This window comes from Mytilus californianus, unplaced genomic scaffold, assembly GCF_021869535.1.
Source record: "Mytilus californianus isolate M0D057914Y unplaced genomic scaffold, xbMytCali1.0.p SCAF_75, whole genome shotgun sequence".
In the NCBI taxonomy this organism is placed as follows: domain Eukaryota; kingdom Metazoa; phylum Mollusca; class Bivalvia; order Mytilida; family Mytilidae; genus Mytilus; species Mytilus californianus.
The window spans coordinates 266,790-290,290 of NW_026262729.1; the positions used below are offsets into that span (position 1 = coordinate 266,790).

Here is a 23,501-nt window from a genome sequence, read left to right on the forward strand (position 1 = left end):
AAGAATAGAGAATAATGGGGTTTTAAAGGATAAAAATGGAATAAAAATATAAAGAGTAAAGAAATGAAGGACCCCCGCCAGACCATCATGAATTAATTGATTAACGAATATTATATAAAGGACAAAAACAATCTCATTTAAACAAGACAGCACGTAATCACGTAGCAGGCCTAGGCCCTTTACCAGTCAACCATCACATGTATTAGGCAAACAATGATAAAATGTCTGAAATTTTAGATTTACAATTTTATTGTTATGTTAGTTGACTAAACAGATACAGATAATAAAGAATTAAAATATTCAAAATAATTACAAGTATACATCCTCAAAATTAAAGCAATTTTCTAACATAACAGTTTTTTTAGCTATAAAATAGTTCAAATTATCAGAATCTAAAAAATATTAAAACAAAACATCTTAATCCGTTAAAAAATATATCGAAAGCAGTTGAACTAAGTTACTACATATGTGAAACAACTCAATAAATAAGAGATACATTAATAACAAGCATTCTGAGAGTATTGCACGGCAATACATAGTCCCCTACCGTATAAAAATTCGTTATACTGGAACAAAAAGCTAACTTGTTCTATAAGTTGTCATGGTGTAAACAAAAAGAAAATATCAAGTCAATATCTTCAAGCATGACCAAAAACAGTGTGGAAAACTGATTAAATGAGTGAATGTTTCAAGTCCAAGGACCATAACTCTGCACAAAATTATCAGACCGAAACAAAATTTCGAACTTGATCTGTATAACTTGTCATGATAAAACTATATACCAATTATCAATCAATATCTTCAAGCATGATGAAAAAAAGTGTGGAAAACACTTTAACATTAGATATGATTAATAGTTCTCTAAAATTAGATATGATGTAATACAGTGTATATCTATTTTCAAATTATAATCAAATATAATTAATAGTTCCAAATATTTTTTCTTTTATTTGTCACAAACTAATATAGATTTGTAACTTATCTATAAAATGTCAACAATTTTTATCTACACAATATAATGTAATATATACATTAATAAAAATAGATTATCATCTAATTAAAGGATTTCACTTCATAATTTTTTTTCTATATATATAGCATTCAGAAAATTAGTTTATACAAAATAACAAACAAACCTGCCAAAAAATTCTTCAAATAATTTACCAAAGAATGTCTTATAAAAAATGAGTTATCTTCCTTTGTACAGAAATATGGTTTAACATAATACAGTTATGGTCCATAACTCTGGACTAAATCATCCGACCGGAACAAAATTCGAACTTGATCTATAACTTGTCATGGCAAAACTATATACCAAATATCAAATCAATATCTTCAAGAACGAAGAAAAAAAGTGTGGAAAACTGATTTGCCGGACTGACGGATGGACAGACGGACGGACGGACAGACGGACAGAGTGCAAACCTAAAGTCCCCTTCGACTTCGTCGGTAGGGGACTGAAAATCAAAATCTTATTGTACATATTTAAATACATTATTACATCTTTTGGGAATCATTCACCATTTACATAGAAGTGATATCATTTATCAGCAGAAAGTTCAGATTTTGGCAAATAAACCAGGAAAAGACAAGATAGTACAGAGATTCATATTGTCATACAAAAGCAATGATATAAAGGTTTCAATTTGATGACAGAAAAATAGACGCAATTAAAACTTCATTGCAAAACAATAACTACAAAACATCTTCTAAAAGTGTAACTGCATCTGGAAAATTTCAGATAATGACACTTTTCCTGTTTTATCAAAACTGTAAATTTTATTTAACAAGAGAACAGATAAATTATCTATTTATTACGTCTATGTAAATCAGCTGTAATCCTCTCATATCTGAGGAGCGTATGTACCTATTTAAATACAGATTCGACATCTTTTAGGAATACAGCGTATATACCACCTTGAATACAGATTCGACATCTTTTAGGAATACAGCATATGTACCACCTTTAATACAGATTCGACATCTTTTAGGAATACAGCATATGTACCTACTTAGATACAGATTCGACATCTTGTAGGAATACAGCGTATGTACCACCTTTAATACAGATTCGACATCTTTTAGGAATACAGCATATGTACCTACTTAAATACAGATTCGACATCTTTTAGAAATACAGCGTATGTACCACCTTTAATACAGATTCGACATCTTTCAGCAATACAGCGTATGTACCATCTTAAATACAGATTCGACATCTTTTATGAATACATCATATGTACCACCTTTAATACAGGTTCGAGATCTTTTAGGAATACAGCATATGTACCACCTTTAATACAGATTCGACATCTTTTAGGAATACAGCATATGTACCACCTTTAATACAGATTCGACATCTTTTAGGAATACAGCATATGTACCACCTTAAATACAGATTCGACATCTTTTAGGAATACAGCGTATGTACCTACTTAAATACAGATTCGACATCTTTTAGGAATACAGCATATGTACCTACTTAAATACAGATTCGACATCTTTTAGAAATACAGCGTATGTACCACCTTGAATACAGATTCGACATCTTTTAGGAATACAGCATATGTACCACCTTTAATACAGATTCGACATCTTTTAGGAATACAGCATATGTACCTACTTAAATACAGATTCGACATCTTTAAGGAATACAGCGTATGTACCTACTTAGATACAGATTCGACATCTTTTAGAAATACAGCGTATGTACCACCTTGAATACAGATTCGACATCTTTAAGGAATACAGCATATGTACCTACTTAAATACAGATTCGACATCTTTTAGAAATACAGCGTATGTACCACCTTGAATACAGATTCGACATCTTTTAGGAATACAGCGTATGTACCACCTTGAATACAGATTCGACATCTTTTAGAAATACAGCGTATGTACCACCTTGAATACAGATTCGACATCTTTTAGGAATACAGCATATGTACCACCTTTAATACAGATTCGACATCTTTTAGGAATACAGCATATGTACCTACTTAAATACAGATTCGACATCTTTTAGAAATACAGCGTATGTACCACCTTGAATACAGATTCGACATCTTTAAGGAATACAGCATATGTACCTACTTAAATACAGATTCGACATCTTTTAGAAATACAGCGTATGTACCACCTTGAATACAGATTCGACATCTTTTAGGAATACAGCATATGTACCACCTTTAATACAGATTCGACATCTTTTAGGAATACAGCATATGTACCTACTTAAATACAGATTCGACATCTTTTAGAAATACAGCGTATGTACCACCTTTAATACAGATTCGACATCTTTCAGCAATACAGCGTATGTACCATCTTAAATACAGATTCGACATCTTTTATGAATACATCATATGTACCACCTTTAATACAGGTTCGAGATCTTTTAGGAATACAGCGTATGTACCACCTTAAATACAGATTCGACATCTTTTAGGAATACAGCATATGTACCACCTTTAATACAGATTCGACATCTTTTAGGAATACAGCATATGTACCTACTTAAATACAGATTCGACATCTTTTAGAAATACAGCGTATGTACCACCTTGAATACAGATTCGACATCTTTTAGGAATACAGCATATGTACCACCTTTAATACAGATTCGACATCTTTTAGGAATACAGCATATGTACCTACTTAAATACAGATTCGACATCTTTTAGAAATACAGCGTATGTACCACCTTTAATACAGATTCGACATCTTTCAGCAATACAGCGTATGTACCATCTTAAATACAGATTCGACATCTTTTATGAATACATCATATGTACCACCTTTAATACAGGTTCGAGATCTTTTAGGAATACAGCGTATGTACCACCTTAAATACAGATTCGACATCTTTTAGGAATACAGCGTATGTACCTACTTAGATACAGATTCGATATCTTTTAGGAATACAGCGTATGTACCACCTTTAATACAGATTCGATATCTTTTAGGAATACAGCGTATGTACCACCTTAAATACAGATTCGACATATTTTAGTAATACAGCGTATGTACCACCTTTAATACAGATTCGACATCTTTTAGGAATACAGCGTATGTACCACCTTAAATACAGATTCGACATCTTTTAGGAATACAGCGTATGTACCTACTTAGATACAGATTCGACATATTTTAGGAATACAGCGTATGTACCATCTTTAATACAGATTCGACATCTTTTAGGAATACAGCGTATGTAACACCTTTAAAACAGATTCGACATCTTTTAGGAATACACGGTATGTACCACCTTAAATACAGATTCGACATCTTTTAGGAATACAGCATATGTACCACCTTGAATACAGATTCGACATCTTTTAGGAATACAGCGTATGTACCACCTTTAATACAGATTCGACATCTTTAGGAATACAGCATATGTACCACCTTAAATACAGATTCGACATCTTTTAGGAATACAGCGTATGTACCTACTTAGATACAGATTCGACATCTTTTAGGAATACAGCGTATGTACCACCTTAAATACAGATTCGACATCTTTAAGGAATACAGCGTATGTACCTACTTAGATACAGATTCGACATCTTTTAGGAATACAGCGTATGTACCACCTTTAATACAGATTCGATATCTTTTAGGAATACAGCGTATGTACCACCTTTAATACAGATTCGACATCTTTTACGAATACACGGTATGTACCACCTTAAATACAGATTCGACATCTTTTAGGAATACAGCATATGTACCTACTTAGATACAGATTCGACATCTTTTAGGAATACAGCGTATGTACCACCTTTAATACAGATTCGACATCTTTTAGGAATACAGCGTATGTACCACCTTTAATACAGATTCGACATCTTTTAGGAATACAGCGTATGTACCACCTTTAATACAGATTCGACATCTTTTAGGAATACACGGTATGAACCACCTTAAATACAGATTCGACATCTTTTAGGAATACAGCATATGTACCACCTTGAATACAGATTCGACATCTTTTATGAATACAGCGTATGTACCACCTTTAATACAGATTCGACATCTTTAAGGAATAAAGCGTATGTACCACCTTTAATACAGATTCGACATCTTTTAGGAATACACGGTATCTACCACCTTAAATACAGATTCGACATCTTTTAGTAATACAGCGTATGTACCACCTTAAATACAGATTCGACATCTTTAAGGAATACAGCGTATGTACCTACTTAGATACAGATTCGACATCTTTTAGGAATACAGCGTATGTACCACCTTTAATACAGATTCGATATCTTTTAGGAATACAGCGTATGTACCACCTTTAATACAGATTCGACATCTTTTACGAATACACGGTATGTACCACCTTAAATACAGATTCGACATCTTTTAGGAATACAGCATATGTACCACCTTGAATACAGATTCGACATCTTTAAGGAATACAGCGTATGTACCTACTTAGATACAGATTCGACATCTTGTAGGAATACAGCGTATGTACCACCTTAAATACAGATTCGACATCTTTTAGGAATACATCATATGTACCACCTTAAATACAGATTCGACATCTTTTAGGAATACAGCGTATGTACCACCTTTAATACAGATTCGACATCTTTTAGGAATACAGCGTATGTACCTACTTAGATACAGATTCGACATCTTTTAGGAATACAGCGTATGTACCACCTTTAATACAGATTCGACATCTTTTAGGAATACAGCGTATGTACCACCTTAGATACAGATTCGACATATTTAAGTAATACAGCGTATGTACCACCTTTAATACAGATTCGACATGTTTTAGGAAAACAGCGTATGTACCACCTTAGATACAGATTCGACATCTTTAAGGAATACAGCGTATGTACCTACTTAGATACAGATTCGACATCTTTTAGGAATACAGCGTATGTACCACCCTTAATACAGATTCGATATCTTTTAGGAATACAGTTTATGTACCACCTTAAATACAGATTCGACATCTTTTAGGAATACAGCGTATGTACCTACTTAGATACAGATTCGATATCTTTTAGGAATACAGTTTATGTACCACCTTAAATACAGATTCGACATCTTTTAGGAATACAGCATATGTACCTACTTAGATACAGATTCGACATCTTTAAGGAATACAGCGTATGTACCTACTTAGATACAGATTCGACATCTTTTAGGAATACAGCGTATGTACCACCCTTAATACAGATTCGATATCTTTTAGGAATACAGTTTATGTACCACCTTAAATACAGATTCGACATCTTTTAGGAATACAGCGTATGTACCTACTTAGATACAGATTCGATATCTTTTAGGAATACAGTTTATGTACCACCTTAAATACAGATTCGACATCTTTTAGGAATACAGCATATGTACCTACTTAGATACAGATTCGACATCTTTTAGGAATACAGCGTATATACCACCTTTAATACAGATTCGACATCTTTTAGGAATACAGCGTATGTACCACCTTTAATACAGATTCGACATCTTTTAGGAATACACGGTATGTACCACCTTAAATACAGATTCGACATCTTTTAGGAATACAGCGTATGTACCACCTTAAATACAGATTCGACATCTTTTAGGAATACAGCGTATGTACCTACTTGGATACAGATTCGACATCTTTTAGGAATACAGCGTATGTACCTACTTAGATACAGATTCGATATCTTTTAGGAATACAGCGTATGTACCACCTTTAATACAGATTCGACATCTTTTACGAATACACGGTATGTCCCACCTTAAATACAGATTCGACATCTTTTAGGAATACAGCATATGTACCTACTTAGATACAGATTCGACATCTTTTAGGAATACAGCGTATGTACCACCTTTAATACAGATTCGACATCTTTTAGGAATACAGCGTATGTACCACCTTTAATACAGATTTGACATCTTTTAGGAATACACGATATGTACCACCTTAAATACAGATTCGACATCTTTTAGGAATACAGCATATGTACCACCTTGAATACAGATTCGACATCTTTTAGGAATACAGCGTATGTACCTACTTAGATACAGATTCGATATCTTTTAGGAATACAGCGTATGTACCACCTTGAATACAGATTCGACATCTTTTAGGAATACAGCGTATGTACCTACTTAGATACAGATTCGATATCTTTTAGGAATACAGCATATGTACCACCTTAAATACAGATTCGACATCTTTTAGGAATACAGCGTATGTACCACCTTTAATACAGATTCGACATCTTTTAGGAATACAGCATATGTACCACCTTAAATACAGATTCGACATCTTTTAGGAATACAGCGTATGTACCACCTTAAATACAGATTCGACATCTTTTAGGAATACAGCATATGTACCACCTTAAATACAGATTCGACATCTTTTAGGAATACAGCGTATGTACCTACTTAGATACAGATTCGACATCTTTTAGGAATACAGCGTATGTACCACCTTAAATACAGATTCGACATCTTTTAGGAATACACGGTATGTACCACCTTTAATACAGATTCGACATCTTTAAGGAATACAGCGTATGTACCTACTTAGATACAGATTCGACATCTTTTAGGAATACAGCATATGTACCACCTTAAATACAGATTCGACATCTTTTTTCCATACAGCGTATGTACCACCTTAGATACAGATTCGACATCTTTCAGGAATACAGTATATGTACCACCTTAGATACAGATTCGACATCTTTTAGCCATACCTACACTTTTTGCTGATAAATGATAACACTTCTATGTAAGTTTTAGATACACCTTTAGGGCGTCAGCCCGAATAAGTGTATCTACTTTACACCAAGATATTATTGGCAATTCAGAATGATAGTTTTCAATCATTAAGGAGGGGTCTTTCAGCGATTTGATCATATGTTATTGAAAAGCATGATAAATAGAGGGTATCCAATTTCATTTAACGACATCTTGGTGTAAAAATGAATATTATAAATTAAGAATCTGAGACAATAGTATTAACAAAATATGTAAAACAGATGAAAAAGTCGCAAAATATGCAAAGATATGGTCAAGCAGTTTGACAGTAGATCAACAGTTCGTGTTATATTTGTTAATGATTGTTATTCACAAAAAGAACACACACACACATACCCTTTCTATCATTAAAAATCATCTCATCTTATATAGTACAAAAAAGGTATACAAAATTTATAACGAATGATTAAAAACCTTAAACCAGTTTGTTCCTTCTTTTTTGGGTTTGTTAATTAACTTTCTATTTTTTCGTATTTGTGAACACGAATTTAAAAAAAGGTTTTCTTTCAAATCACTTTTGAAGAGTTTTTCTTAGAAATGTTTGGATAAGATATCTGCAATATCTCATCAGTTTTTCTTCCTTTAAAATGCCCCAGTGTAGTCTTTTCCGTTATTCATTTCTGTAATTCACTATATTTAATAATTTTGAAGAAATATACAAAAAGCTGCAAATGTAAAAGAAAAACATTTATAAAGAAAAAAGTATGACATTAAAGATGGAGTTTGAATGCTACTGTAACTAATTTAACAGGAAAAAAGACGTGACCATTTACACATCTACACATACACTGGTTTATAGGAATCAGTCAAAATATTCAATTCGAAAAAAAAACGAAAATCCAAATGAAAATAATGGAAAGATATCATCACAACAAAATAGTTCTTTGCTCTTTAGTAAATCATTATGCGGTTTACAAATACTAATTGCTTAATGTTGTCATTGCTGTTTTATTTTAATATAAATTCCACAAGACTGAAACTGAGGGCTCTAATTGTGATGTCAAAGTATGCTGTTTTTTTATTTTACAAATATTTTGCCTGATATTAACGAGGAAGGTGAATGGGTGAATAGTTCAAATTTTTATCTAAATATTAACTACTTGTTAAGTTAAATCCATGCTGTACTCCCGAGAGGAAGCTGATATTGCAAGGCGACGAGTTCCATTAGAACATGTTTCTACTGTAGATGGTTCAATCGCACTTCCTTCTTGGCCAGCTATAATAAAAGAATTGTAAAAAACAGAAAAAGTTTTTGCTGGTGTTATTAGTCCCAAATTGATTATTAAAAGTTTAATTAGTATGTACATGTATTGTACTATAGGGATACATATTGTTTGTCATTGATCATTACGATATCGCACATTATACAACTTTTTTTGTGAACTGAAGGGTTAACACCTATATACTGGTGCGCTTTGGTAGCTTCTATGGGCCATTCAGATATCCTTGAAAACAAGATTCTCAGAAGGTCTCGCAAATTTTCGATCATTTATACAGGAATTGATCTATGTCTTTGATACGGACCCTCTAATGATAGGCTACCACATGGCATTGTATATTCCAACAATCAAGGATTTGTATAGTCTCTCACTATTCAAATCCTTGCAACAACCAAAGAGATAGGAATGCAAAAAGAGGAAATGGAAATAAGAAGATGTGGTATGAGTGCCAATGAGACAACTCTCCATCCAAATCACAATGTGTAAAAAGTAAACAATTATAGGTCAAAGTACGGCCTTCAACACAGAGCCTTGGCTCACACCGAACAGCAAGCTATAAAGGGCCCCAACATGACAAGTGTAAAACAATTCAAACAGGTAAACCAACGGTCTAATCTATATATAAAACGAGAAACGAGAAACACTTAAGAACCATATCAACAAACGACAACCACTGAAACAGGTTCCTGACTTAGGACAGGTGAAAACAAATGCAGCGGGTTTAAAAGACTAGATTGCAGTAGTCTGGCGTAACAAATTGTAACCCTATTATCTTTGATGAATTTTTACGCAGTCTTAGCGCAAATGCACTATGACAGGAACACATATTAAAGGAACAACCTTTTTATATATCTCTTGAATTTTTTTTATAATACTCTTATTAATGAAGAAATCAAACATAAATATATGATTTACCTTGATCTCGTGGGATAGGTGAAACAAATGCAAATTGTTTTACTCGAGAAGAAAATTGGTCTTGTTCTTGCTCATTCATCAGAATATTATTCTCTAAATTAGATGATATGGATATCCCGGAATCATTGCTTAATCTGTCTGGAAACTTGACTCTAGTCATTTTTTCGTCAGGAATCGGAGCAGGGTTGGCCGACATTGATATCCCGGAATCATTTCTTAATCTGTCTGGAAATTTGACTAGAGTCATTTCTTCGTCAGGAATCGGAGCAGGGTTGCCAGGATTATCTGAAATAAGGAAAGCATAACTTTGTACTAGAGAAATATCACTATACTAATCCCATTCGTGGATTTTTTTATTTGAAAACTGTATACTCATCATAGTTTTTGTAGTGATATTTACTTTTTCTGGAGTGTAAATATTTTCTTAAGTTTTTACATGAGTTGGGTTTTGCATGGTTGGTTGATGTCAGCTATGGAAAGGAAGGAATTTTAATACGCATTTGAATTGTTATTGGTCTTTTAGCAAGAAGCCTCTTTGTAAGATTGAGACTGCCTTTCATACCAGTTGCTCGATGTCTGTAGATGTACATTGAACCACACATATGCCGTTCATATTGTGTAGAAATCAAGGCTATTTAGAATATTACATACAGTATAGACTCTCGTCTATTGTTGAAGACGATAGGCCTCCGGGTATCTGATTTTAATTCATTGATGGTTGTGATGCTGTCTTATTGACGTATAATTCACATCTCCGTATAATCATAATAAACCATTCAACATTTCAAATATCATTTTCGTAGAAGTGTATTCTTAAAGACGAAATTTGTAATCAGCAATTGTTCGTATTGTAATTATGGAAATAAGCTGTTTATATCTACCTCTATATTTCCTTCTTATATATGCAACGGTAAAGACTATGATGACTATTAACACCACCATAGACACTGGTGTTGCAACACAAGTGATAATAATCCTGTAAAAGTGAAGAATTTATTATAATTTATCCATAAGTTAGCGGTAATAACTGATATAAGGTATTCATCTATTTTCAGGCCAATAAGGCTCCTTGGAATTACGCTAAAATCCATGGCTTGGAGCTTAAATTCTTGAAGTGTTCAAAGGCGTGTAGACTAAACCTTGAAACACAAGTGCTTGAACACTCAACAGTAAAACAAATATACCGAACTCAAAGTCAAATTTAAAAGTGGAAGTCCTTAAAAATTGACAAAATCAAACTTTATCAAACAACGGAACGAGTGAATAACAACTGTGACGCCATATTCCTGACTTGGTATAGGCAAAACACCCTTCCTCCTGTATATTCATGTATTGGTTGAATCTCCTAGTGATTCATGGGATAACTGTAAATATCGTCTTCCTTGCCTATATTATGCTAAGAAATTTGGTATTTGCTTAGTAAATCTTTGTCCTCTCCTCTGTACTCTGTGATATGTATATTTAGGTTCCATTCAAAGTTTGAATTGCGTTAATTTAACGAAGGACACCACTTTTTCGTCGTATTCGTAGAAAGAATTAAATTGTTCTACGCCTATTTGTAAAATATCGGTAATGATTTTACATTGCAAAGTATCTTTATTGCAGTTTATTGTTAAAGGAAAGGCGCGTCGTTGCATATGAAGCAACATCAACAACGCACACACAAAACATATAAAAAGAAACGCGAAAAAGTAATATATGACCGATTATTATGAGACTAAATAAATCAAATCTTTACCAACAAAATTGTTTTTTTTCTCAAATCCTAAAAATTGTAAGCATTTTGATTTAATAAAAAAAATGTGGTTTATCTACGAATTGAACATTACATGTACTTTACCTTCCAATTTTAAAGCTTCCATATTCGAAAGTTATTTCTGTTTCTACAATATAATATTCATTCATGTAAATATTTTAAAGGTATTAAATGTACATTGTAAGCGATCAACGTCTTGGTAACTTCGTGTTGATTTTATCTTTTCTTTATGATTCAAAAGTTTATGCTATTCTATGAATGTAAGTGTACTCATCTATTTTATTCCACTGTACATTAAAAACATCTGATTGGTTGAAACCATCCCACGTGACATTGGACTATTGATGTTTGTTAAACATTTTTTTTCAATTTTTTTTTTTTTAATTCGTTTTCAACATTCAACATTCGTTTTCCACATTCAACATTCGTTTTCAACATTCGATTTCAACATTCAACAGTCAAAAAATGTTTTTAATTTTTTTAATTATTTAATTTTCTAATTTTTTTTCAACATTCGATTTCAACATTCAGCATTCGTTTTCATTCGAATGTTGAAAAAAAAAAAAAAAAAAAAAAATGAAAATTTGTTTGGAATGCTGAAAGTTGAAATCGAAAGTTGAATGTTAAAATAAACTCATCATAGATACCAGGATTGAAATTTTATATTTTCGCCAGACGCGCGTTTCTTCTACAAAAGACTCATACTTGACGCTCGAATCAAAAAAAGTTGAAAAGGCCAAATAAAGTACGAAGTTGAAAAACGAATGTTGAATGTTGAAAAAGAATTAAAAAAAAAACCCAAAAAAACAAAAAAAATAAAAAAATAAAAAAAAACAAAAAAAACAAAAAAAATTAAAAAATTAAAAAAAAACAAAAATGATTAACAAAAAAAAAAGAAATAGAATGTTGAATGTTGAATACTGAACCAACTTGACATCCGAGAAAAGCGCTTGGGACGCATGAAATTTATAACGTGTTGTTTTCAATTTTTACAGCACTGGGTCGGCCCCTCTGCTGGTTGACTATCAGCCCCGAGGGTATCATCAACTCAGTAGTCAGTACTTCGGTACTGAAATGATTTATAACAATCCTTTCTAAAATTGTCCGTTTACAAATGTTTAAATTATAAAGAAACTAAGGTTTCAACTCCCTCAGACAAAGTTGACCTTAGATGCATCATGGATTTGACTATTTTTTAGGTTCTTTTTTGTCATATAGCTCTTCAAATGTTTCGGTTCTTATACATCCGTGGCTTTCAAATATTTGACTTTGCGCGTTCCTGATGAAAGTAAATCCAGAAAAGCGCTTCGGACGCATGAAATTTATAATGTGTTGTTTTCATTTTTTATTAGTTTTTGACATAGATTTATAAAAAAAATTCATGATGGGACCAATACATATTTCTGAAGATTCCAGTAAAGGGAACATTTCTATCCTGTGGATTTTTCTTTCAAAATAAACAATTACAGCTCTTCTATAAAAGCATGCAAAGCAAACCTTTGATCAACTTGCTTGCTATGTTTGCTTGGATGTTTGCAAACAATAGGTAGGCGGAGTTTCAGTCTGTTTTGTATATACTGGAATTTGATTAGACAATAAAAATTGACATGCAATGAAGTTAATGTTTATTGTCCAATCAAATTCCAGTATATAGTAAACAGACTGAAACAGACTACCTACCTTTTGTGTACAAACATCCAAACAAACATAGCAAGCAAGTTGATCAAAGGTTTGCTTTGCATGCTTTTATAGAAGAGCTGTAATACAAAAAAAAAGGTCTTATTGAAGGTTTGTTAGTCCTTTGGAAATTAAATGAACCTCTTAAGGCGTTGGTGTAGAAAGCCGAAAAATAATAATAATAAAAAATAATAATTTGATGTTGAGTATGTCCCCTTTTGTAAGCAAATATTCTTGATAAATTTTAAGCGATATAAAATACACACAGTTATGATTCATTATCTTACCCCTTGCATTCTCCACAGACGAATTGGTGCTAGAATCGTTTATTCCCGCAATGATTTCTGCAGCAACAATATCATTTTGCCTAGAAATAATTTCATTGCATAAAATAACATGCTTAGGTCTTTAGGCAGAACTACGATATTTATGTACAAATAAATTCACACAATCTAAATTAAATAAGCACTAGTAGTGTAACTTTTCATATAGAAAGTCTCAATTCTTCAAATTGACTGCATCAATAGTATTCAAAGTGAACACAGAGGTGCTGATTACTAGGCTAGGGAAGACTTTTTGAACGTAGCATCCATTAGTACATGCATCCATTCATGGAGTGTAAAATATGAAATATACCAAATTAATAGTTTAATACGCTAGACGAGCGTTTCGTCCTCTGTAGATCTGTAGATCCACCAGTAAGCTCGAAGTAAAAGCATTGGGACGCCAAATTAACTATGAAGTTGAAGAGCACTGTAAACCAAAGGAGAGACGACTACTTGTCTGATGATACACTTAACACGTCCTAAAGCAGTGGCAATCACTCAGCAGTTGTAAAAACTTATCAACGTGATAAACTGGAAAAGTAAATAATATATTCACATATATACTTTAATATATCGAAATATGAATTTTACCTTTTAATAATAAGTGTTCCATTTCCGTTTTCTTTTGTATAGAATTCTACAGTATACAAAGTAATCATGTTACAGCCTAAATGAAAATAGCACTATAAAAATATTGCATGCGTTCAAAGAGCTTTCTGGATTTATCTTCATCTTGAACGCTCAAGTCCGAACATTTACTTTAACATCATTGTAAAAAAGAGGCGAGAGATACCAAAGGGACATTCAAACTCATTAGTCGAAAATAACCTGACAACGCCATTTCAAAAAAAGAGAAGGACCAACAGACAAACAAAACGCAACATAGAAAATCTAAAGACTGAGCAACACGAACCCCACCAAAAACCGGGGGTGATCTCAGATGCTCCGGAAGGGTAAGCAGATCCGTTTCCACATGTGGCACCCGTCGTGTTGCTAATGTAGGAACAAATTCGTGTATAAGTCTAAGCGTCTTTCAAATAAACAGAAACAAACACGGATTGATTTTTTTTGTGTGACTTTTGTTAACCTTAATAATCAAGTCGTTATATTCCGCTCAGTACGACCACTCCATTAACGGTAGTGGAGTGCTGAATTATTCGAGTTAGGACTTTTTGAAATAAACACCTTTTTTTTTTTGCATTGACAAAAAAAAGGGATGTGTAAATGTAAACAAAATAATCCCTTTACGTAGCCAACGGTATGAATAAATAAACATTTTTTCAAATATCATCTATAAAACATATATTTCTTTCTTTATAAAGCACAATAAATTTGTAGTAAGAAATAAAAAAAGCCACATTCCAAAATGCGCATTTTTTGGGTGCATTTTAATGTTAATATTTGAATGGTAGAGATTGTGAAACGATGTTAGATCCAGGTATGTTATTGCAAATTACAAAACTTACCAGTCTTGTTCGTACTTTCTACTAATGGAACGCTGACGAAATTGTCCGGCTTTAAGTCATTTAAAATGGCATTTGCAATCCTGTACATAAAAATTAAAACAGCAGGTAAACAGTTCTTTAAGCATATACCTGCTTTTTGAATTATGGAGATGCTTCGTTTTTTATCTGAAAATCATCAGGAGTTGGTTGATCGTAATAGAATATCTGTGTGACATATGACCAAGGATATATTCCACTTGTAGCCACAATCTCGTCCTCTTTTCTTCGATTGTGACATCATGGAATGCAAATGATCACCGATTTTCTTACTCACAAAATAGTTTGTTATCCGAGAGGTGGCACTAGTAGAACAGGAACTACTCATGCTTACTTTTTAGTTAGCTAACTGTTTTTGTAGGGAACGTGTTAATCATTTTTTTGTTTTATGTGTTGTGTTTTGTGGTCTGTTGTCAATCTTTTCGTAGTGTCTCTTTTTCGCCATGGTGTTTTCTGTGTTAATTCGACTAATAATTTTTCATTTTTTTCTTGACATCTTCATCTTTTTTCAATTAAATACTAATTTTCCCTTATTTCGAAATCTTAATTGATTTGTAAATGCAATTAGAAATAGATTTTGATCTGACATTTTGACTGGAAATGGATTTACATGGCGGGTGATGCATTCATAGCAGACGACGCTTTCCCTGTTGACACACACGGAATAGCTTCTTTTAGAGTTAGATTGTCTTAGTTATTATGTATTTTAATTACTCAGAATAGTTTGAAGTATTTTCTAACGTCTACTGCGTACCATGTTGACGCAACAGGTCTCTGTTGATGCGTACTCGAAATCAATTGTTTTCACGTCATGTTTTAGTGTTTATACCTAGCATTTAAGCTGAAATCGGCATTTATCCTCATTTAATATTCATGTTCATTGGAGTAAAATTAAAAAAAAAATATTAATGCAACGATACGTGTCAAAGTTTTAAACGTTTATGTGAAATGCATAAATAAGGTCATAAACTAGATATACCGTTTAGGCAAACAGGATCCATTCAAAGCCAGTATTGTATCGAAAGAACATTTTCCAGTAAATGTTTTACAATTGCAGCTATCATATCCATAGTGATTTATATAAGTATCACAGATACAAGGTTTATGACAACCATCAGATTTGGGAAAGTAATCCACTCTGGTTGACCCTGTAAATATTCAAATTGATATTATTATATTTGATCTAATGAATATACTATACACTTTTGTATATTTTGTTTGTCTTGAGATACAATGCTGCCATAGTGTTTTAACATAATAAAGACGTTTTCCGAAAACAAAATGAAATTTAATAAATAGGGAATGTGTCTATGAGACACAGATGAAGCCCCTGCTTGCATAAATAGTTATAAAGGGACGTAACTCAAGAACGGTAAAAGTGACGCAACCCAAATTTACACTTGATACGGGTTTTGTGGCTATAAGCATTGTGTATAAGTTTCATAACATTTGGTTAAGGCAAACTTAAGTTAGAGAACGGAAACGAAAAATTCAGCAAGTTTTCCATTTGTAAAGGGGCATAACTCTAGAATGGTATAAGTGGCTCCACCAAAATTCAAACTTGATCTGTGTTTTGTAGTAATAATCATTGTGTACAAGTTTCATAACATTTGGTTGAGGCAAACTAAAGTTAGAGAACAGAAACCAATTTCGGGACGTACGAACGGACGTACAGACGGACAAGGGTAACACTTAATGCCCCCTCCGCTACAGCGGGGCATTAAAAATACCAAACTCTAAGGTAAATATAAAACTAATATTCCATACAAACTGACAAAACCAAATGATCGATTATAGCACTAGTGGAACAACTGGAAAACAACTGTCATAGTTCTGACTTGGTACAGGCATTAAAAGATCCCTTGCATGCATGATTAAGCCGGACATGGTTTTATACAACAACACGTTTTATGTCTGTTGCAATCAAAAACCTAGGTCTTCGTTGAAAGATATTCATGAAACATCGTTCGCATTGAAATCGGTATACGTTTATTTTTGTAGCTTTATAAAGTTATAATAACATTACATGGGAGGCACACCGCTTTATACAAAATGTGCTTCCCCAGTATGCCCCAGTAGATCACGAATAGTATTCAATAATTAAATGATAAAGATTGAAAATACATTTTCAAATATTTATAGATATATTTACCGAAAGGACAAGTGTCAACTTCTTCACATTGAAAGGGATTGTCCGAGTTCGTTTCGTCTGACATCCAAGTGAATTTCGGACAGGGTTCACATTTATCCTCGCCGCCGTCTAAACTGCATTTTTTTATATGATGTCCTAAATAAAAAAGCAGAAAATGCACGACAAAATTACTACCCAACGGAGAAATTCAGAAATATTTAAAAAATGAATAGATCAGATTTCACTAAGTAAGATATCACATATAATTGATGTTATTAATGTTGTACTTAGTGTTTTTTAGATACCTAACACATACATGTTAAGATGCCGTTTAAGGTATAAAAAAAATGAATTAATTAGAATTTGAAATTTCTTATTAAAGGACTAAATATGTCGAAAGTTTATCAACTTGTAAACGTTATTGATTTTATAGCTCCTATATCGTTTATACGTATTTATACAGCCCTGGCGTTCGAGCGTTCCTAAAGACGGTATATCCAGAATAGGTCTACAGACACATTATTTATAATGTGTTTATTTTTTTAGTAAATATTGACATAAAATATTTTGTTCATATTTTATACCCTAATATTATATATAGATATATCGAAATATTTCAGTGTTTGAGTTGTTATTTTAGTTTTGTTTGTTAATTTTTTACCTGCTGGACATATCACCTTTTTACAACATTTTTCGCTCAATTCGTTTCCTATCCAGTCTTTTCTATGAATATAATTCATGGGGCATTCTTTATCCAAAGTCTGTGCGCATTGCAATTGGCTGGCGAGAATCGTAATGAACGCATAAACTGTAGTTTTGTTCTGAAATGTACGAAAGGCACAATGTAAAATTAGCCAAATTTCAAGTTCATAATTTTACAATTTAACACTGACGTTCATGCTAATCTTGATGCATGCAAATGTTACTTTTGATATCACTGAGTTAGACCTGTTTACCGAATTTGCACTTGCACGAGCAACACGTTGTGTGCAACATGAATAGCCTGTTATATTTACCCCTTCCGAATCACCTGAGATCACCCCTAGTTTTGTTACTTTAGTTGTTGTTGTTCTTTGTGTATTTTTTATTTTGTGTTTTTTGGGGGTTTTTTTTCATGTTTTCGTGTGTTAGTATATGTAAATATGTTGTTTATACCAGTAACAGTCTTGTCTTTTCTTTGTCACGAAAAGCGTTTTCAAAATTTCACATTCGGTCAAGTTTGAGGGTAAGAAAATTAACATGATCGATAATGTAAGAATTTGGTTATGTCTTAGGATTAGATTAGAGTCAGGTACCAATCCGCTTTTGCATGATGTCTAATCACTTGATATAACTTATCAACGTATTTTATAGGAGTAACACGATGGGTGTCACACGTGGAGCAGAATCTGCTATTTCACCAGGGCACTCGAGATCACCCACGTTTGTATTGCTCAGTCTTAAATTGAAATCGAAATATGTTTTTTTCATGTAATGTTTCAATATTTCCCTACAACAGAACCTAACGAATTATTAAAACACTTTATAAATTTCTAAATATAGTATTCTTTTATCGTCTGCGATTTTACGTTATGAATGAAAGTGTTATAGGGAATAGTCAATGAGACAAAACTCAAAAGACATCTTAAGTTAGAACATATGGTTAGACAATAGGGACGTGGTCATTAAATTTGACAACGCATAGTTAAAAACAAGAATGTGTCCATAGTACATGGATGCCCCACTCGCACTATCATATTCTATGTTCAGTGGACCGTGAAATTGGGGTCAAAACTGTAATTTGGCATTAGAATTAGAAAGATCATATCATAGGGAACATGAGTACTAAGTTTCAAGTTGATTGGACTTCAACTTCATCAAAATCTACCTTGACCAAAAACTTTAACCTGAAGCGGGACAGACGGACGGACGGACGAACGGACGCACAGACCGAAAACATAATGCCCCTAGGTGGGGCATAAAAATATACTCTTAGTCCTGATTATCTGTTGGATGTAAATAATCATTGATTTTTTTTCTATAAATAATTCTGATTTTCCTTGAATTAAATATAGAAAGTCATATGATTTGATATTTTTAGATATTCGTCAATTAAAACCTTCTTTTCTTTAATTTTGACATCGAAAATATAAGTTTACCGTTTTCATTAATAATTGAGAGCAGTAATGTCTTAGTGGTATGATTCATATTTCATAAATTGCCGATTCGAAGTGGGTCAGCGAATGACATGGTTTAACTTTAACTACCATTCATGCACAATATTTCACAACACAGAAAAGAGCATTATAAATAAAAAGTGACTTGCCTTCCTTTTCATTGTGCGTTTTAGTTTCCTGCAATTGTCTGATGTTTATGTATTCTACTTTAGTATAATATAGAACACCTTGAATTGATGTCGTTCGAATGTCCTAGGAATATTAAGGACAAAAATAGATAAGGGGATTTTTATAAAACTACAGTTCATAAATTAACTTCTGTTATATACAAATGTTAATATCTTAGTTAATACAAATTTCAATATCTTAGCAAATCATAATTTCTAAAGGGGAAAACATAAAAAATCATCATCATCATCGCTAAATGAAATTGGATAACCTGCATTTATCATGCTTTTCAATAAGTCAAATCGCTGAAAGACCCCCTCCTAAATTATTGAAAACTATCATTCTGCATTGACAATAATATCTTGGTGACAATAAGATACACACATTCGGGCTAACACCCTTAAGGTGTATCTAATATATACTTAATTAAGAGGTCTGGCTTGAAGTCATTTGGAAATCAGTTCCTTATTTTTTATTACGTACCTTTGTACAATAAAATATTTTTTTTTAGAAAACTTGATTTTGAAAGTTTAAAACGTATGTACAAAATATGTATTCTTCCTGGATCACTTTCATCGAAAGATATTTTTAGATGATTTTGAAAAGAGAAAATCTCAGCATTATGTAATAATAGTACGTATCGACATAAAAATGACTAGTAATTAAATTGCAAAAAAAAAGGTGTGTAAAATAATATTCGACCAGAACAATTTTGACAGCATTCCACAAATCATAAGTTCAGCGCTTGTCATGCCACTTTAGTATCTTTCGCTTCTCTCTTGTCCGAATTGTCGGAAGTTCACAATTGGAAAGCTGAAATCATGTTGTTCTCATCCGACCCTCATTGTCAATTTCTAGATGTACTAGTAAGTCAAGATATGAGGCAGACTTAACTGTATCTGCTGTATCGTTTGTTTTAAGTTTGATGGGATAGATGAGTTCAACCTAGTCACCAAACTTTGAATTCTTTAGTGAGAGAACGTCATCTTTATCTATAGAAGAACGCAAACTTAATATGCTATCTTCTTTGCATTATTTATAAGAAGCGCATCGATTAAGTCTGTGCATAAAGGATCAAGTCAACAGGGTTATGAGCACAATTTTTTCCCATAGGAATGCCGACTGCTTTGATTTACACGTCTTTCAGTCTTCCAAATGTAAAAAAATATATTTCGTCAATAAAGCAAATAAAGCATCTGGATAGTGTTTGTTTGATATACAAAGATGCATAGATACATAGTTGGACAAATTTTTTTTTCAATCTGTCTTTAAAATTAAAGCAGGGAATACTAGTGTAAAGGTTAGAGAGGTCAAATGTGTTTATCATATTGCAAGAGGGAAAAGACTTATAAAAACTGATATATTCACATACCCCTAGAGTATCATCACAGTAGCCCTTAAGCACAGCTTTTGGTCCGGTGAACCCTCGGTGACGCAACGACCATGATGAGTGCCTACCATGTAATTTAAAAAGATGACCTCGAAACATTTCAAACAAATGTTAGAAAGTATAGATTGGGACACAATATTTGTTTTCATATAGATGTAAGCTGATCCTAAAAAAATGTTGATCGACCCAAAGCTTTGGAGTTTTGGTGTGCAAGTACTAGAGTATAAGCATTGTATCTTAAATATGTTGTGTTTCAAGTCGTTGGATTGATGCTACTACTGATGGTTAGTTTGTTGTCGAGATTAACACCAGTTAAGTAGTCAGGACACCTGCTATGACAAGAAATATTATCGTAGCGGTCATTTTCTGTAAAATGACAGTTCATAAAATATCAAAATCATTTGAAACAAAAATGTTTATCTGCCCCATACATAGATTGCACGATTTGTATCATTTGGAAAGGTTTTTGGTTAATAATTTTTTCAATATGGTAATTAATAATAGCTTTCAAACCGCTTTTGATTCGAGTTCCACTGACGAGACTTGTGTCTTGTGTAGAAATAAGCTTGTCTAGTGCAATAAATTGTCAGCCTGTTATCGTTGATAATTTTTACAACTTAGTTACGGGTTAGTAGGCCGTACTTTGACCTATAATTGTTAACTTTTTATACATTGTGACTTGGATGGAGAGTTGTCTCATTGGCACTCATACCACATCTTCGTATTTATAGTAACACTGATGGCGGACGATTCGAGAGGTGTCACCAGCCCTATAGTGAGCATACTTGTGCTGGCAATACAATAGTTGCAATCGTCTACTACTAATTTATTGTTCATGTAACATCAAAATCGTTCTTAACAATAAGATTTTCCTACTTCGAGGCAAAGATTAGTTAGAATTTGCTCAACTCTTTTAGAAAATTTGTTTTTAATGCTTTTCAATTGTCTTATTGATTTGGTTTTCCAACTGTTCTGATTCGAGAGCCACTGTCAGACTTGTGGAGACGAAAACGCGTTTGACATACTAAATTAATAGCCTGATATTTTTGATGGTTGTTTTTTACACGTTTTATTTGTGACAAGATGTACAGATTATACTTCCGTTTGTAAATGCCTATGAAAATTTTCTGTTTTTATGATACTTCAACATCAGTAAACTACTAGCTGTTGCTTGAATTTCTTCCAAAAAACATTTTGGAATTATTCTCTGCAGGCGGCGTTGGTTGATAAAGTCTAACATTTGATTTTATCAGTTTTTATGGACTTCCCCTTTCTGAATAACCTTGGGGTTCGGCAATTTTGTTTTTTCCAAGGTAATTAACAATTCAAAACCGGAAAGCTGACGAAACAAAATACAAAATTATCATGTTCGCCATAGATACTCAATTCTGGGGCTATATTTCGTCATTGTTTAGGAAAGAATCTAGACTGGAAATAATATATGTTTGAATGGTTTTATATGAGATGTACGTACGCATTGAAATAAGGATCAAATGCAATGATTCGGTATTGAACATGCTGTTATACGCACCTTTTACTAACTATCAGCTAATATATATATTAAACCTTATAACATCTTAAGTTCAATGCATCTCCCTGAGGCAACGTTTACCATTTTACGATTAACAAGACGAGTGTCGCTAATGAAAAGGGACTGCTAAAGTTTCCAGATACTTGAGCTCGAGTTCAACCATGCTTTTTGTGGGGTTCGTGTTAAACTGTATCATGCTTTATGTGTGGTGTTCTGTAGACTGCTATTTGTATTTATTCATGAAGTTGTCTACTTTTTTAGTCTTATGGGTTTTGTTTGCCCCTTTGGTATCCATGTTATCTTTTGGGTGATCGTTTTGGCTTGATAGTTTCACATGTTGACTGCCAAAATTTCCGGCTTCAAGCGATCCTGGTTCAACTGTAGCAAAAACAGGATTTACTTCCCATTTATCCGCGATAATGTAATGAACCTCGGAATGGGAAAACAAAAGGATGAAAAAAAAACGCATAAAAGATACCAGGGTTTTTTGGATGATCTTTTTGGCTTTATAACTTCACATGTTGACTGCACAAATTTCCGGCTTGAAGCGATCCTGGTTCAACCGTAGCAAAAACAGGATTTACTTCCCATTTATCAGCGATATTGTAATGAATCTCGGAAGGGGACAACAAAAGGATGAACAAAAGCTCACAAAATATGCCAGGCGTATAATTAGGTACGCCAGACACGTGTTTGGTCTACATAAGACTCATCAGTGGAGCTTGAATCAAAACAATGGGAAGCTAAATGCGAAGCATACGAAATATGAAAATTCCGAAAAGTTATGTCAATATACGGATTAATTAAATTATGCCTGGGGGAAGACAGATCTTAATTTTTTCGAATAATTCAAAATCTCATAAGCTGTAAATTTACAGAAAATGTATACTAAAACACAAAATCTTGTCCTTGTTTGCTAATTGTTAGCATAAAAA

At 32.9% G+C, this 23,501-nt stretch overlaps 1 protein-coding gene and 1 long non-coding RNA gene across 7 annotated transcripts; both read right to left on the reverse strand.

The window, feature by feature from the left end:
* Window positions 1-226: 226 nt before the first annotated feature.
* Window positions 227-7,671, reverse strand: LOC127710382 (uncharacterized). Of its 6 annotated transcripts, XR_007986159.1 has the most exons (13): window positions 7,604-7,671; window positions 7,228-7,509; window positions 6,946-7,086; window positions 6,802-6,898; window positions 6,429-6,613; window positions 5,583-5,723; window positions 5,489-5,535; window positions 3,986-5,018; window positions 3,563-3,609; window positions 3,140-3,186; window positions 2,811-2,951; window positions 2,526-2,575; window positions 227-2,478 (listed from the first exon to the last, which is right to left on the reverse strand). It is a non-coding gene; the product is annotated as an uncharacterized LOC127710382 (long non-coding RNA). The 6 variants fall into 6 exon arrangements; XR_007986158.1 differs by lacking the exons at window positions 2,526-2,575; window positions 2,811-2,951; window positions 3,140-3,186; window positions 3,563-3,609; window positions 7,604-7,671 and having other exon boundaries at window positions 227-2,431; window positions 3,654-5,018; window positions 7,228-7,537; XR_007986160.1 differs by lacking the exons at window positions 2,526-2,575; window positions 2,811-2,951; window positions 3,140-3,186; ... (1 more) ...; window positions 7,228-7,509; window positions 7,604-7,671 and adding an exon at window positions 7,510-7,530 and having other exon boundaries at window positions 227-2,431; window positions 3,654-5,018.
* Window positions 7,672-7,972: 301 nt separating this feature from the next.
* LOC127710384 (uncharacterized) lies at window positions 7,973-18,138 on the reverse strand. Its single transcript, XM_052216215.1, has 10 exons — window positions 17,983-18,138; window positions 17,343-17,477; window positions 16,170-16,338; window positions 15,155-15,234; window positions 14,280-14,325; window positions 13,650-13,729; window positions 11,770-11,812; window positions 10,811-10,905; window positions 9,930-10,214; window positions 7,973-9,010 (listed from the first exon to the last, which is right to left on the reverse strand). The coding sequence occupies exons 1-10, from the start codon at window positions 18,059-18,061 to the stop codon at window positions 8,898-8,900; spliced, it is 1,125 nt and encodes a 374-aa protein (XP_052072175.1). The 5' UTR covers window positions 18,062-18,138; the 3' UTR covers window positions 7,973-8,897.
* Between the last annotated feature and the right edge of the window lie 5,363 nt (window positions 18,139-23,501).